Consider the following 17,509-nt stretch of genomic DNA (forward strand, 5'->3'; position numbering starts at 1 on the left):
GGAAAGGGGAATTATATACTATGTCCAATTGGTTATTGGAGGAATCAATTTAGATAATACAAAGTACCCTGAAAACTGTAAAGGGCTCCCAGTATTCTAAGAGTCTGAAAGGGCAAATGGCAAAAATCCATGCCAGCTTTGCTTCAGGGCAGGGAAAAGTTAACAATTAAACGGTGCCCAACGCATAGTAAATGCTTAATAAATGTTAGTTTATTGATAGTAGTGTCCATATGCTATCAAACTATGCATTTTCTGAGGCTGGCCAGAATGCCTTGCACATATTAGGCACTTAATATTATTTAAATCAAAGTGCATTGAAACAAAGATGCCAAAAGCTAAAAAGGTTCACAGAAAATGGCGTATCACCATAGATTATATAATCAGTTAAAAATTTGAGAAGCAAAAGCTGATAAATTTTTAATCTTTACAGCAAGAATGAAAACTAGATTATATTTTTTCTGATGGTAGAATTAAAATATTGATTTCTTTTCTCCCTCTACATTAAGTATAAGAAATGTCTGAGACAATCGCTCCAGTCAGTTCTCTGTTCAAAGTCCAGGACACCCCTGCCAAAAGGATTTCCCCCAAAACCCAGCCAATAAAATGCTACACAATTTTCTAGTGAAAATTAAAAAACAAAAACCAAAAAAACCCAACCACAACCCTGTATCACCGGCCATTTAGAGCAATATCTGAATGAAAATTGGGGCTTCAAAACAAAATAAATAGGTCCCCTTTTACACATTAGCTATGTGAACAAAGCTGAACAATCATCCTACTAAAGACTCAAAACATTAGGGGAGGAAGAATTCCACAGGCAAGACAGACATCCAAAATGGCTCAACATAATTTATTTTTTTATGTTAAAATGTACAGAGTTCTTTTGAAAGTACTTGCTAGAAAGGGAAAAAAAAGTGATATTACATACAAGGAGAGGAAGGGAGGCCAAATGGCCCAGGAGCGCATGACATGGAGAATTACAAAGGCATCTAGGCACCCCTTCCCCTTAGCTTACAAGTCACCATGAACAAAGTACAAAGAGGTTACAAAACAGGAAAAGCAAATATAAACAGACAGGAATAGACTTAGCTTCATTTGTACATGCGGCTTTTAGAGGCATCTGGAGCTCTATTCACACACTCTAGAGATCTCTTTAAAGAGAATTTTATCTTTCTTAAAATAGTTTTTAATATTCTACAACAAAGATAAAAAATTTTAAAGATGGAATGAAATGAAAAAGCTCTTATTTTAAAAGGCATCAAAGTCACTAACAGTGAGTTTTTTTTAATTTCTTTTAGAAGATTACCCAAGTTATCTTGCTAAAAATACATTTTTTTTAAACAGAAGTGAAAAAATGACAGGTACCAATATTACTGTGTTGGATAATTTCTTTTATAATATAGAAAAGAATGTTTTTCTCTACAATAGTTCTACAGTCACAAAGAGGCTTGTGGAAAAGGGAGCTGCCCGATTGATTTTTTTTTTTTTTAAAAAGAAAGAAACCAAACCAAACACAACCGCAAACCAAAAGAAACTGAATTCACGGCCCTCATTTCAACAGCTTCTCCTTCTGCCTTGACCCACCCTCCTCCCAATATACCTCCCACCCCACCCCCCACCCCAACCCAACCAGGAAGCAATGACACAGCTGAAGATGTAGGAAGGAGAGGGCAGCACAGTGCACTTTCTACATAGATGATTGGGAACTGGAATAGTATATACAGAGAAACTGGGTCCTACACAGCCTTGCACATGCTCAAAATTAATAGCAATAAGATGTGGAATTCTGCCTTTTCTATCTAACACTTAATTGGGAAAGTCAATTTAAGTGCATCTGGAGAAAAAACCCCAATAATATGTGCATTTGAAAAGTTTTTAATGCCTAATTAGTACTTTTAAAATTTTATTTATATAAAATATACAAATAAAGGAGATAACATGCTTATGAATACTTCATTAAGCAGTATTTTCCCCTTTTGGATATGTGACTGCATATACCAAGTAGTATAGCAGTTTCCATCTTTTTGCTGATGGAAAATGTCTCTTTTTCTATCCCAGAAGAGAGTATTGGGAAAATATTGGAGAATTGATTGTACAAGGGGAAGGAGAATAGGGTTGGAGTAATAATTAACATACTGAAATCCTGCTGACTAGACTCTGTGGAATTGTGCTGGTGGCCTGTCCTTCTTCTAGTCAACCACTCATAGGAGATGGGTTGATACACTCTGATTCACATGGGATGAACTCAGGGGTAAAAAAAAAAAAAAAAAGAATCTCAAAGGACACTGGGAAGCTGGAGGTATGTGCTATTTGAACAGTTATACAACTCATGTCATAAATTCCCTTAGGAAACACAGACATTTCTCATTATTCCTTTCAACATTAAATAAATAGTGACAAAGATTTTTCAGATTTCTTTTTTAATTCACTGAAATGTACAGTTTGTCCACTGATGCTTAGTAAATAATGTAGTTTAAAAAGAGGCAAACCACTAAATTCAGTCAGATTTGAAGGCTCAAGAATCAAGACCCTTAGCATTTCAAAGTACATACTAAAAATAAGAATTCTGATGGACTATGAGATTTATGGCTGATTTACTAGATGGTTAAAAAATAAGAGGTCAATTTCGTCTTCTTGATGGCTAGCTGAACATCTATATTCATACAAAGACCAGATTTGGATTTCAAACAGCATTCCTCAGAGATAACTGCTGTTAAATGAGACTTATAGCATTTTTTGTGTCTCTGAGTGCTCGGTGAGAATATTAGAAAATTACATTACACTTGGCTTAAGCAAAACAAACATTCCAATGAAATTCATCTACAAAGAAAAAGATGTGGGAAAGGTTTCAAGAGGTGTGTGTATAGGGAGAGGAGGGGATTTAAAGAGGAGAAATATTTCCTGCCTCACTTTAATAATAATAATAATATTAATAATAATAATAACAATAAGTTTAAGGAGTTTGGGTTGTTCTCCATGTCCCCTTCTGAGCCTCCCATAAGTGCCTCCTGCTGGAATGAAGTAGGAAATGAAAGGTTGGGTTTGGAGGGAAGGGTCTGCTTAACCCTCGAGATGTATAGCTAACACTTAAAATATGACAACATTGGGAGCTGCACACAGTGAGGGGGGAACATACATTTTAAAATAAAATAAAGATAAATTCACTTTTACACAAATTCTGTCCACGTGGTATGTAAAGAAAGTAAGGCTCTTTTTAATTATGAAAAGATTTTGTGCATGGTTCCCCCCTCCCTAAATCCATTTCTTAGACGAATTCTACTGTAAAATGTTACAGGATTGTGAAGAAAACCAAAACCCAGAACAAAATGAACCAAAAAAAAAAAAAAAAAGACCAGGCTTTCTAAAAAATAAAATAAACCAAAGAAAAATCCCTCTAAATCTACAGCAATATTTTAACTGGAAAAAGGTCCGTTTTCTCTGGTTTGTCAGTATAAAAGGTTCCTTTATTTATATATATTTAAGTTTTTAAATTGCAAGTTCATCTTGCTCATCTTCTCATGTAAGGTCCATTAAGAGACTGCTTGGGCACGCCAGCAGTATTCATGTAGCTGTGATGGGAGGGGCCAGTGTACATCATGTTCCCATGAGGGTTTGGCTGCATAGGCTGCTGGGTATAGGCCTGGCTCCCCATCATCCCCATCTGCATCTGCATAGGATACTGTGCTGTCTGGTTCATGTAGGCAGGGTTACTATGGTAACTGCTGTTCATCATGGGCTGTGTCATTCGGTAACTGTTCATGGCATTCAAAGTGTTCATATTCATGGAATTGACATTATAGGGGGTCGTTGGCATTAAATTAACCCCCATGTTCATGCCACGTTGAACAGCTAATGCACGAGGGCCAGCCTGCATGGCAACTGCTGGCGGGCTGCGACCATAAAGCTGCTGCTGGTGAGCAGCTGCCGAGGGCAGTGGTGCTGATTTAGAACGGATGGAAATGTGCCCCTTGACTGGCATTTGCCCTTGCAACCTCTGAGTGTGGGGAATGCCAATGTTGGTGGCAGACATGTTGCACTGGAGCAGAGGTGATGTGAGGTTCATAGTAGTGGATGCCAGGTTTGGGGGTGGTGTCATGGTGGCTTGTGCTTGAGGGGCCCCAGCTAATGGATGGGATGGAGCTAGCTGAGCCAGTCCTGTGTTGGACAAAGAAACACTGGTTGCATAGGAAGTCACAGCAGGAGAATGGCTATAAGGCATGGCATGTGGGTCCATAATGGTGTTAGTCAGCTGCTGCAACTTAGCTAAACTGAAGGTGGCTGATGGTTGGGAGTAGCTGCTGGCACCAAAATCCCCTGGAATCCTTTCATAAATACTTATGTTCCCAGTGCTTCCGGATTCCGGTATTTCCATGATCATCGGGGCAGGGGTGAAACTGTTATTCATACTACACTGTGACAGTGGAGGCTGCTGCTGGGGTGGAGGAGGGGGTTGAGGAGGCTGGGGCTGGGGTTGGGGCTGAGACTGGGGCTGTTGCTGGGGAGGTGGTGGTGCTGGTTGCTGCTGCTGTTGCTGTTGTGGTGGTGGTGGTGGCTGCTGCTGGTTACTCGGTGGCCTTTCCACCACACAACTCTGAGGTGACTTGATGTTACAGTTGGTGGCAGATTGCACATTGTTCTGCTGCATCATGCTACAGCTACTGCCCATATTGGCCATTTGCTGAGTGACAACACAACTGTTCTGAGTGAGGCTACTGGAGGAGGACAATCCTCCATAAGAGCAACTGCTCTGGGAAGAGTTATTTCCACAAATGCTGCCACCCATAGTGGAATCATAGCTGCTAGGATTTTCATAATTTTCTGTGGTGCTCTCAATGCTGCCCAGGTCACTAAAGCCACTGTCCACCACCTGCTGAGAGTGGTCTGACACCGAAGGCACATCCATCATGGGGCTGGTCTCCATGTTCTGCATAGAGGGTGCGGACAGGGATCCTTGTTCAGGGCTGATCTGGGTATAACCACTCTCAAGAGCAGGCACGTTGGGACTGCTGACTGAACGGACTGATTGGCTAGGATGAGATTGAACAGAAGATATTGGACTGTTGTGTTCTGACGCATGGCAGTCTTCAACCATTGATATCTGAGGGTCTTCATCAGCTTGGGTATAACTCTGCAAAGTCTGACAAGCTGCAAGTGTTTCTTCACAGTCCTGGTATGTCCCATCATGCTCATTGCTTTCTTCTTGGGTCAGTGACTGTACGGCTTGCACTGTTTCCAGATCCAATTCACTATGAGGAATCTCTTCTTCTTCTTTTAATTCAATTAATTCTTCTTTAGTGCTTGCTTCTTCTTCATGATCATCCTCAGACCCTGGCATATGCTCTGATACAACTGATGTCTCATGGGAAGCCTGTTCTTCCTCAGAATCTGGTTCTGTTTCATTTTTGCTCTTTATTTCCTCCCGATTGTTCTGTGTATTTGTTTCTAAAAAAGATTCTTGACCCCCTGGCTCCTCCTTGACTCCTTCTCTAATTGTCTGTTCCTCTGACTCCTTTTTCTTTGTGGATTCTAGGTGCCCATCATCTTCATCATCTGCATCATGGTCCTCATTCTGGTTTGTTCCCAGGGCCACCTCATCCTCTTCTTCATGCTCCTGCTCTTCCAGCTCTGCCTGTTCTTCCTCTGATTGCCTTTGCTCTTCTTCTAAAACCCGAGGTTTCTCCTCAACTTCTTCTTCTTCTACCTCCGGTTCTTTAGATTCTGTCACTGGGCTACCACGACTGTCCACTGGGGAAGCTGCTCTCACTTCACTGCTAGTTGTATCCTCATCTTCCCCCTCTCCTACCTCTTCTGTTTCTCCATGTATATCATTCTCCTTCCTTTCTTCAGCAAGGGGCAAATCTTCTTTTGGTTCAGCAGCCTCTTCTTTGTCTTGAATTTTGGTTTTGCGCCCAGATTTAGAAAGGGGCACCATCGGGTCAGCTCTACATTCTTGAGTAGATACTGTTATCATTTCTCGGTTCAGCTTGAACCCTGGTTTTCGGCCAGGCCTTTTCTTCCAGTGAATTGGCTTACGACTTTTGCCTTTGGGCCATCCCTTCTTCTTTTTCAAAGGTGTAGAAGTATCTGGCTCGAGTGGGGAATCCTTCACGTCACATTTTCTCAACATGGATACTGGCTTTAGAATAGGGGTGCCTGGGGAGGAAACAAACAAAAAAAGTCATCACACTTTCAATTTTTTCTAGAGTCTTTCTCTGAGAAACTAAAAATACTTCACAGGATTATTTTATATATAATCACAAACTCCTAAGAAAGGAGAACATATTGACAGCATGGCTAGGAACCAAGTCACAGTGAAGTGGCACGGTTGCAAATGACATCCAGCATGCCATCTACTACCATGCAGTGGCTAATATTGTTTCTATCCAAGAATCAAAAATGCCCACAGGTCATCCTAACTTTTTTCCCTTTTCCACACAGGTGAAAGTGATAAAAGAAGTTCATTTGCAAATTACAGATTACAAAATACTGAGATAAATTTTCTACTTTAAAATACTGGTTTGTGTTATTGTTATTATCATGAATGATAAATCTGTTCCTTGGTGTGGCTCATCAATTCTATAACGTGTTTCAAACATAATCTTCCGAGGAATTTGGTATACATACAAATTCCAAAACCTACCTAGAGTACCACTGTAGTATAACTAAATGAGCACTGAACTAAGAGTTAAGGAAACCTGAAAGTCTTAGTCCAGTCACTAGCCTTAGTTTTCTCATTTGTAAAACAAGGGGACTGGCAAGATGATGCTCAAGGTTCCATCCAGGGCCAGAATCCTACAACTATTTCACAGAAAACAGTATGAGTAATAATGAATCATATAAAGTCAAAATTATCATATGAATGTTCAACTAGAATAGTGGCAAATTTGGATTTCTGAGAAATAAGAGATAACTATCCCTGCTACAAGTCACCTTTTTCAGTCAGTCAGTCAGTATTTATTAAGCCCCTTCTCGGTGCCAGGTACTGTGCTAAATGCTGGAGATACAAAAAGAGGCAAACTGAAGAGTATTTAGTGGGAAATAAGGTACAAGAAGACTGGAAAAGTATGGAGGGGACTAGGTTATGAAGAGTTTTGAATGCCAAATACAAGGTTTTGTATTTAATCCTAGAGGTGACAGGATGCCACTAGAGTTTACTGAGTAGAGGAGTGACAGGGCTGGACTTTAAAAAGATACAAAATAACCCGAGTTCTACTATTTTCAAGTTCTCTCTCTTTTAAAATAAATATGCAATATAAGTAATGAATCAGCAAAAGCTTCCATTTTCTGTTTAAGATGTGATGTTTTTTCATCTGCATGGATTTCTTTAAAGCAACCATCCTTATTACCTCAGACAGTTTCTTGACCTTATAACTTTCCAGAGAGGTCTTGGTATAAAGTTTTGCTGAAACAAAACTAAAAAGGAACCAGCCCTTGAAATATAGCAAGTTATATGTGTGTTTGTGTGTGTGTGTTTGTGTGTGTGTGTGTGTGTGTATGTGTTTGTGAGCGTGCTTGCGCCTTCTGCCTGCTAAATGGAGAAATATGTGTTTAATGGATAAAAGTAATTGTACAGTAAAAAAGACAGGTTAAAAATATTGTTGTTGTTGTTAAACTGTTTTTCAGTTGTGTCTGACTCTCTGTAACTCCAGCACCATTTGAGTTTGGGTTTTGTTTTGGGGTTTGGGGGGGGTTTGGGGGAGCAAAGACACTGGACTGGTTTGCCATTTCCTTCTCCAACTCATTTTACAGATGAGGAAACTGAGGCAAATAGGCCTAAGTGACTTGTCCAGGTTATGTAGCTGGAAAGTGTTTGAAGCCAGATTTGAACTTAGGAAGATGAGCCTTCCTGACTCCAGGCCCAGCGCTCTATCCAATATATCACTCTGTCCGTTAGAGCAAAAATGTATAAAGAGAATAGCTATATTTTAAGATAAGAGGGTGTCTAAAATTAAGAGATGGGTATACTGAAAGAGAACTTAATCCTAGATGACTGCCAAAGTGAAGGAAAAACGGTTAAACAGTTGGCAGGAAGAGATTACCAGGTCATATATGATCTGACTAAAATCAGACTACTCTGAGAGGCAGTGTACCATAATGGCACATAAAGCTGGCCTTGAAGTCCCACCTCTGACACATACTGACTATGGAACTCTAGGCAAATCACTTAACTGCCTAGGTAACTCTCTAATACTAGTTATTAGACTCTCCTGATGGAGAGTTTTACCACCAGGAGTTCCCTGACCCATTGAAATCCCAGGTCAATCTATCCCCATCTCTTTTTTTTGTTTTGTTTTGTTTTGCTGGGCAATGAGGGTTAAGTCACTTGCCCAGGGTCACACAGATAGTAAGTATGAAGTGTCTGAGGCTGGATTTGAACTCAGTTCCTCCTGAATCCAAGGCCAGTGCTTTATCCACTGTATCACCTAGCTGCCCCCGCCCCCCAATCCCCCCCCCCTTTTTTTAGTGAGGCAATTGGGGTTAAGTGACTTGCCCAGGGTCACACAGCTAGTAAGTGTTAAGTGTTGGAGGCCAGATTTGAACTCAGGTACTCCTGACTCCAGGGCTGGTGCTCTATCCACTGTGCCACCTAGCTGCCCCCCCCATCCCTTTTTGATGATTGTCTTTGGGGGGGGGGGGGGCCGGGGAGAGGCAATTGGGTTTAATGACTTGCCCAGGGTCACACAGCTAGTAAGTGTGAAGCGTCTGAGGCCAGATTTGAACTCAGGTCCTCCTGACTCCAGAGCTGGTGCTTTCTGCTTTATCCACTGTGCCACCTAGCTGCCTCCTGATGAATGTCTTTTTTATTTTATTTTATTTTATTTTATTTATTTATTTATTAGTGGGGCAATTGGGGTTAAGTGACTTGCCCAGGGTCACACAGCTAGTAAATGTTAAGTGTCTGAGGCCGGATTTGAACTCAGGTACTCCTGACTCCAGGGCTGGTGCTCTATCCAGTGCGCCACCTAGCTGCCCCCATGAATGTCTTTTAAAGGACTTTAAAGAATGTCTTTTAAACAGACTCCTTAGGGAAATCACTCATAAAAAGTACAAAGCAAATTTGTAGCTTCTTATTTTTCCAGGGCCAACCCTGGCTAACCTGAATATTAATTTTTATTACTGAATACTACCAATATATAATCTAGAAAATAAAAAGGAGGGGAACAAAAAAAATTTAAATGCTTTATGTTTGTAACAGTTTTGTTCTAATCCATAAAGTTTCAGCTAAACCAAACAATTCAAGCATCCCATTCTCAAAATACTTACTAAATGTCTACATTCTGCAAATCCCTATGTTATGTGCTGTTTGTTAGAAAGAATATATGGAAGCCAACTTGTGCAGTGGATAAAGCACTGGCCCTGGATTCAGGAGGCCCTGAGTTCAAATCCAGCCTGAGACACTTGACACTTACTAGCTGTGAGATCCTGGGAAAGTCACTTAACCCTCACTGCCCTGCAGAAAAAAAAAGAAAAAAGAAGAAGAAAAAACGGACTGCTAATTCTTATTTGCTAGAGCTAAAATCTAATTTGCACATTTTAAAGAGAAATACAACTTGAATAAAGATACTAATTAAAAGATTTTCACTAAAATTTGGACAATTAAAATTCTTTAAAATGTCTAGCAGAATAAGATATGCTTGGCCTGACTCCAAGAAGTGAATTGTTATTTTGCAGAAATAATTCCAAGTCATACCAAAGGACTATAGAAGTCTGTTCAGTTTAATAAGACTAACAATTGAAATAACTTCATTCTCAGAAAATTTTGTTCACTTAAGTAAAATAGGAAATTTTTGTTCAGTAAGGAATCCTTGTAGATAGGATTTTAAAAATCAGGTTCTAGAATACCTTCTTCACGTGATGGAAAACCTTCCACAGTATATATTATCATTTAAAATACTTCTCTGATAATAGTTCATAATCCAACTATCAAAAAAAAAAGTCATAAAGGAGTGGGTTCGTGGGTGAAATTACTCATAGGAAGGAAAGAAAGATAATATATGGAAGAGGAATAAAACACTTTTTAAGAGGCAGAGAAATGTGAGAAACTGAAAATAAAAATATTTGGTACAAATTTTCAAGGATTACCAAAGAGAAATATATTAGAGAGTCTCCAAAGTCTTCCTTTTATAAATTTAGTAAGAGAATTATACTAACAAATCCAGAATCTGTGGGGTTCCTTTTTGAAAATCCTTTAAGGATGGTTAAATATTCTGAATTATAATAACAGACAATTTAAAAATTCCATGACACATACCATCAGCATCATCTGATTCTTCCTCTTCATCTTTAGACTTCCTCTTAGAAGAAGATCGATGCCTAAGGACCTCCTGTGAGGGCAAGCAATGAAAGTATCCTCTGGAAAACAGTTCATTTTCATCCTCTTCTTCCTCCTCTTCATCAATTTCAAATGTAGGTTCTAATCTCGGCATTGGCCTCTCAGAGTCAGAATCTTCAAAAGGTTCATCTAACACTTCTGTGGTCTCAGAGATAGTTTCTGTGACCACACTGCTATTGTGGTGTTTTCTCTTTCGGACTCTTCTTCTCCGGTGAAGAATTGGTTTCTATTTTTTAAAAAAAGAATTTTCTTTTAGTACCCTCAATAAAACCAAGCCACCAGAACCAGAAGTGAGACAATTTAATAAATAAGAGTATTCCTATTTTTGTTGGTCACAGATGAGCCCTCCCCCCGCCCAATTTCACCATATTCAGATATATGGGGGGTGGGTGAAAGGGAAGCCCAACTGTCCACCACCAGATGTTTCTAAAATGTATGAAATCTTCCTAAGTTAGGTGCTATACATATAATATTACCGGTTACAGTGGTGAAGAGCAGCTATAAATAGATTAAACTGGAATACCTAAAAATAATAGTATTTACATTGAAATTTAAGGTTTGTAAAGTGCTTTACATGTTATCTCATGTGATCCTCATAAAGATCAAATAGGATTCATTTACTTTTATTTCAGCCTATTTGAGGAAGGGAAGGAATAGCCTGGAAGATGGAAAGAGACCTTCAGTACTGAAATAATTTTCCCTCTTCCCCAGAGGTAATACACAACTCCTCCATGCCTCAAAAGTCAAATGAGGACAAAAAATTTCTGCCTTATAAAACTTAAGGAGGTTAATTTTTTTTTTTTTGGGGGGGGAAGGAGAGAAAAAGGTTAATAGAACATCAGTATAAATGTTCTGGAGAGTTTGTAAAGAGGAAGCTGTGCTAGAAAAAACACAACATAGTATATAGAAATACTAAATTGAAGTTTGTACACTTGGTAATAATGAAGCTATTTAGGAATAAAAGCAATTTTGTTATATTAAATGTGTCACAAAAGGCCTTAGCTATAGAATGAATCAGATAGTACAGTGACAAGAGATTATTGATATCAACTCTAATTTATTTAGTGCATTCTATCAAGACCCTCAAAATGCATTACACATAAATCTTACTGATAATGCCCTTTAATGAGCCTCTGTAGGAAAGAAACAAAATAGATTATTCCTTCTAAGTTACAGAAAGTGCAAAAACAAGACATAAAAACTAATAAATTTGTTCATGATCATGTAGTTCACCATAGAGCCAGAGTCAGAATTTCATTCCTTTCATTTCTATTTTAGTTCTCCTACCAGAAAACATAATTTTCAAATATTGTGAAAAAGTATACTACTGAAGAAATTAATCATTCCACATAGTAATGAACTGGAATGGGCCTAGGATTGAATCTGGTATCCTGGTCCTGAACCAGACACCCATCTATAGAAGCACCTAGAAATTTACAAAGCCACTAGAGGTGATGACATTCTGGCTTACTCACATCAGACTCTAGGTGGCATTTCTATCACAACACTCCCTAAAATATATAATCGCATAGCTTAATGCCTGTGTTCAACCTTTGCCAGAGAAGTATCCACTAGGAAAGCATTTGCCACACATCATTGTTCAGAAGAGGATTTACTAAATAAGCTTGAATCAAAATATTTGAGGGAAGGGGAACAATAAAAGAAACTGGTGGGGAACAATGGCAGAACCACACTCTTCTCTGAGGATCCCTGGAGAAAAGCCCTACCCAGTTTCCTCCTAACTCAATACCTGGCTCTGCTGTCTCATCACAAACACCTCTACACCATCCTTGCAGACTTAAGAGAAGAAAGTGTTTCAAATCTGCAAACCATGGTTTAAATTTCAAACCAAAAGTCTGTCATTTGACTGCTTTTTAAAAAGCACATAAACTTTCAGCCAATTCCTGAAGGTTATGTAGAAATATTTTCTTTACCCACCACAGAGTGACATACATATCAAATTTGCATCTGGAAGACTATTCAGTGGCTACATTACAAAAATGCATATAATTTTAAAGAGAAAAGCAACAAATGTTATGCTTTAGCTCCTGCAATTTCACAGGAAGAGGTAAACCCACACTGCAAGCTACAATTAGAAGACAGGAAATATAATGCACTATACCTTTCGTTTTAATGTGGGTTTAGTAAGCACAGGTGGTGAATTTGACCGAGGACTCTCAGGTTCTTCTTCCTCTTCACTACTCTCGCTAAAGCCCCTCAAAATGGCTCTGTCTCCATCATGATAGCGGTGAGGCAATCTATCACTCCCCTCTGGTAATCTGCATTTGAGAGGCTCTGGGCTTTTCTTCAGTGGTCCTCGCCATATCTCTACACTTTCACTTAGTCGTCTTTTATTGGGGACTTCTGGCTTTTCATCTTTGCCAAACCGTCCCTCTAAAGCTGCCGAATGCTCTTCACTCTCAGTGAACTGTTCCTGAGAGGCTTCAGATTTTTCCTCACATTCGACATATCTCCCCCGAGGAACTGACGGTGTTTCTTCCAACGGCAATTTAGAATCTTTCTCACTAAAAGGTTCCCGTACTTTTTTGTTCTTTCGTCCCCATCGGCCTCTCCGAGATGGTTGGCTATTTGCTGGAAGACTATCCAGGGGAAGAACATCTTTGTTTAGTCGTGTAGAATTAGCTGGTGCAGTAATATCTGGTTTCTTTTCATTCTCTACTGAATAAGAATCTTCTTTTTTCTCCCAAGACACCGACTTTACCATCTGATTACAAAAAAATTAAAATCTTAGTTAGTTTTTTTATTATCCTACTAGTTATGTCTACTGTCCTCCAACATTTTAAGTACCAAGGCAGGGAAGGAAAGAATAACTAAGTGTTAAGAAAAAAGAAAAGGGAAGCAAATATGACAGCTAGCTTTTAAAAATACTTATTTAATATAACATCCCAAACCTAAGTGATTAAAAATGCATCCATAATCATACAGAACTGAAAAGGTCTTCCATGCAGTGTATGATGTAGTATTTAATACTTTAAAATCCAAAGAATGCAATACAGCTTTTTAACAGGAAAATTCTTATACAGTTTTATGATCTACTATGGAGGCACACACACAAACAATACTATCATCACTTTAGTTTACAGTCACCACAAGGGAAATTTATCCAATTTCATTATGCCTGATTTTCAGATTCATGTTTTCCTTAATTACTAACATAACCTGCATTGCTCAGAAATTACGTGTCCATCTATAATTTCAAAATAAAATCTCCATAAGACACACATTATATTTATTTTGATACTGTTCATAGCAACCAAAAATAACAAAATATGGATCCTAAGATCATAGACTTGGAGCTGGAAGAAACCTTAAAAATGATCCTTTTCAACTTCCTCATTTCACAGATGAAGAAACTGAGGCCCAAGGAGATAAAGTGATTTGCCTAAAAGCAGTGTTAGTAAGAGGCAGAGCTAAGATTTAAAGTCAGGTTTTGTGATTTCAAATTCAGTGCTTTTCTTCCACTGCACCAAACTAATCTTCCTAAATCTTCTGCTATTAAATCACTGAATCTGTAAATCCATTTAGCTGGGCAAATATTGCCAAGATAAATTATGAAATTTCTTATCACATATCACAAACACTGATGACAATTTGAAACATATGAATCCTAGGATCACAAATTAGGAGTTGATAGAAGCTATAGAGGCCACCTCGTCTCCCTCCCTTGCATTTTACAGATGAGCAAACTGTGACAGAAATAAGATTTGAACCCAGGTCTTCTGATTCCAAACACAATATGCTTTCCAATGTAACATAATGCCTCTGAAGATGCTTTTGACCTTGAGGGGAGGGGTAAAGAGGGGAAAGTAGAGCCTTTATTTATACCCTTACACTGGGATCCAGTTCCTTTTCCTGGCATTGCTGCTCTTCATTTTCTCCTTCCTCTGCATCCTCTTCCTCTTCCTCTGAGACTACAGAATTGGAGACAATGACTGGAGTCCAACGCAAACATTCCGGATCGACATCTACAGGTCTCAAATTCACTTGAAGCTTTGCCATATGATCCTGGATCAGTTTTTCCCGGCGGATAATCACAAATCTGTAATCAGAAAAAAGTCTACAGTAGTCAATGATGTGTGGGGTGCACACAATGAATGCAAAGCTACAAATAACCTGACCACAAAGAGATGTAGGTAATGATGATGATGATGATGAATGTCCCGCATATCCAACTTTAGAAAGAAAAGAGCAGCCAGTCAAATGAGAAGCCCAAGAAATGCACCTGAATAGTACTGTATCCTCAAATAGCAATCACATGATGGCTCCTCACGATCCTCTGAACAGGTCTTACAAGTCTATTCCTACTCTCTCACCTTCCCCGATTTACCTACTCACAACCTACTCATCCTTTAAGTCTCAACTTTGAGTGCTCCTGCATGTACTTCTCAGAATCCCCAAAATACATAGTTATGTTTCCATCCCCTTAGCTCCTATAGCACTTAATGTCTGTAACACATTTGATATTAATTTCACATGGTCTCGTGATCAATGTTATCTCCACTTGGAGTGCTAGCTAACTAACTTCTCACATTTCTATTTTCTCCCCCTGAATTTCCAAGGAATGTAAGCTCTATGAGGCATAAACCACATCTTATACTTCTCTTCATTTCCAGAAGTACTTAAAGCAGCATTTTTTCATAAAGCAGACACTGAATGTTACCAACTGATTGATCACAGAAATTACCATACTAATCAATTTTTATTATAACAATTTAACCAAGACAAATAAGACAGTTTCTGTCCTCAAGAAGCTTATAATCAAGTAGGGAAGATAAGTGCATAAATAGCTATAATACAAGACAGAGAATTACTAACTGGTATAAGAGAAGTATGAAGGTATGTTATAATAAAATCATAATGGGGTTTAATAAAGTTCCTTGTAACTGGGTGAATATTGCTAAATTGACTACTTTCACTCAAGTGATAGGAAGGTTCTTAGGACTCACTTCATATATAACAGTCACTCTAAATTCAAAAGGAATAAGAACAAAATCAGCAAAATAATAACACAGGTTTTAAGGTACAATAATTGCAACTCATCTCTTGTCAAAACTTATTCAGCCCTAGATTGCTTCTACTGTCCACATCCCCTATGTTACTATGTACAGGATGCTGAACAAAGCTGAAAGAAATCTGACATTCATACTAACTGGATACATGATAAATTCATGTTTCCCAACTTCAGCTGGGCCCTCAACTCAGCATGATATTCCTTTTATTCTACCCTGATTCCCTATCTCACTTTAAACAGAAAACTATTCCAAACCTCCTCTTCCCTTCTCAAGTCTCTTACTCCCTCATTCTCCAATTAAGACCATTTGATATGAGCTTCAAGGATGCTCAAGTCTCTCTCCCATGCTTAAAAAACCTTTACTAGATTGTGCCATCTTTTAAGCTAAAACCCTATAGATCTCCCCTTTCTCAGCCAATTCTTAAAACTCATCTACACTCTTTCTTTACACTTTTTCTTCTCTCTTACTCAACTCTGCAATCTAGCTTTCCACCTCACCTCGTCATTGAAATGAAACTGCTTTCTCCAAAGTTACCTATAATGTCTTAATCACCAAATCTGATAATCTTTTTCAATTCTTATCCTTCTCAGCCTATATACTCAGAGGCAGCTAAGTAGCACAGTGGATAAAATATTGGGCTGGCAATAGAGAAGACTTGAGTTCAAATCCAGCTTCAGACACTTAGCTATGTGATCTGGGACAAATTACTTGCCCTTTGTCGGCCTCAGTTTCCTCAACTTAAAAATGGGGATAGTAACAGCACCTCCCATTCAGGGTGGCCGTGAGTATAAAATAAAAATTTTAAAGTGTGATCTGCAAACCTTAAAGTGCTATGTAAGTGTCATTTGACACTCTTGACCTTCTCCTAGGTACTCTCTACTCTATGGAATTCTGTGACACTATTTTCTCCTGGTCTCCTCTAAAACAACATATTACAACAGATTAAATGTAAATACAAACAGGAGAATCCAGCTATCTATTAAATTAGACGTTAAAGAGATTTAGAAAAATGTGTCAAAGCCCTTCTTACTAATTTATTTTTGTTTTGGAAAAGTGTTGTTTTTCACACAAAAAATTTGTGTTAACATATAATGGGTTTATCATTGTTCTTCAATGGATTAATATTTTAAAAATTTATCATTTTGAATTTCTAATACAACAAATACCAATAGACATAACCCACATAAACAAGAGCTCTTTGAATCCTCAATCATTTTTAAGAGTATAAAAATTGGCAAGACTTCTAAGGGGGCCAAGAGACCAAAAAGTTTGAGAACTGCTGTTGATATAATATAAACTCCTCTGGTTCACTTTTTGTTGTTTTTTTTGTTTTGTTTTGTTTTTTTTGTTTTTGTTTTTGTGAGGCAATTGGGGTTAAGTGACTTGCCCAGGGTCACACAGCTAGTAAGTTTTAAGTGTCTGAGGCTGGATTTTAACTCAGGTACTCCTGACTTCAGGGCCGGTGCTCTATCCACTGCGCCACCTAGCTGCCCCTCTCTGGTTCACTTTTAAAGCTCTTCACAACCTGGCCCTAACCTTTCTTTCCAGACTCATTGGACATTGCATATCCACTTTGTATGGGGGGGGAGGCAGTGGCATTGGCCTTCCCTATTAGGAAATAAGATCCTTTTGCTAAGCACTAAGGATAGATATGAGGGAAAAAGGAGACAGTCCCTAACCTTACAATTTGATGGGGTTACAACACATAAGAGGAAGCTGAGAAGGGGTGTGGGGACAGGAATAGAAGCTCGATGGAGAAGTCCTAAGGCATATAACTGGGTAGAAAATGAAGAGATGGCTAACCCGGGCGCCCTTATTAAATGGAGGGTTGGGGAGAAAGTTCCATGTTTCATCTTCCAATCAGAAAGGTACCATATCAAAGGATAAGGAGATCTGAGTACCAGAGCTGATGTGATCTCTCTCTTTTTTTTTTTTTTTTGCTGATATGATCTTGCAGGATGATGAGGTTGCTGAGGATATGATGGAAAAGTCTAAAAGTATACAGCTGGATAGGAAATGAAGAGCATAAGGAGACAGACTGATGGGTCTGCAGACACTGGAAACAAGCCCCAGAGTATACATGAGTATTCCAGCACACAGGGAGAAGCTCTGCATTGAAACAAAAGGAAATCCCAGACCCATA

General features: G+C 38.7%; 1 protein-coding gene across 5 annotated transcripts in view; it reads right to left on the reverse strand.

The window, feature by feature from the left end:
* Positions 1 to 1,605: 1,605 nt before the first annotated feature.
* Positions 1,606 to 17,509, reverse strand: part of KAT6A (lysine acetyltransferase 6A) — a 149,734-nt gene continuing 133,830 nt past the window's right edge. For 2 of the 5 annotated variants that reach the window (XM_043980970.1, XM_043980971.1), the window contains 4 exons: positions 14,180 to 14,411; positions 12,456 to 13,058; positions 10,253 to 10,559; positions 1,606 to 6,153 (listed from right to left, as the gene is read on the reverse strand). In XM_043980970.1, coding sequence (XP_043836905.1) covers positions 3,509 to 6,153; positions 10,253 to 10,559; positions 12,456 to 13,058; positions 14,180 to 14,411 — 3,787 coding nt within the window. In that variant the 3' untranslated portion in view covers positions 1,606 to 3,508. The remainder of the gene's footprint in view (positions 6,154 to 10,252; positions 10,560 to 12,455; positions 13,059 to 14,179; positions 14,412 to 17,509) is intronic. The other 3 variants (XM_043980974.1, XM_043980973.1, XM_043980972.1) reach the window with 3 other exon arrangements.

Source organism: Dromiciops gliroides, chromosome 2 (assembly GCF_019393635.1).
Source record: "Dromiciops gliroides isolate mDroGli1 chromosome 2, mDroGli1.pri, whole genome shotgun sequence".
Lineage (NCBI taxonomy): Eukaryota > Metazoa > Chordata > Mammalia > Microbiotheria > Microbiotheriidae > Dromiciops > Dromiciops gliroides.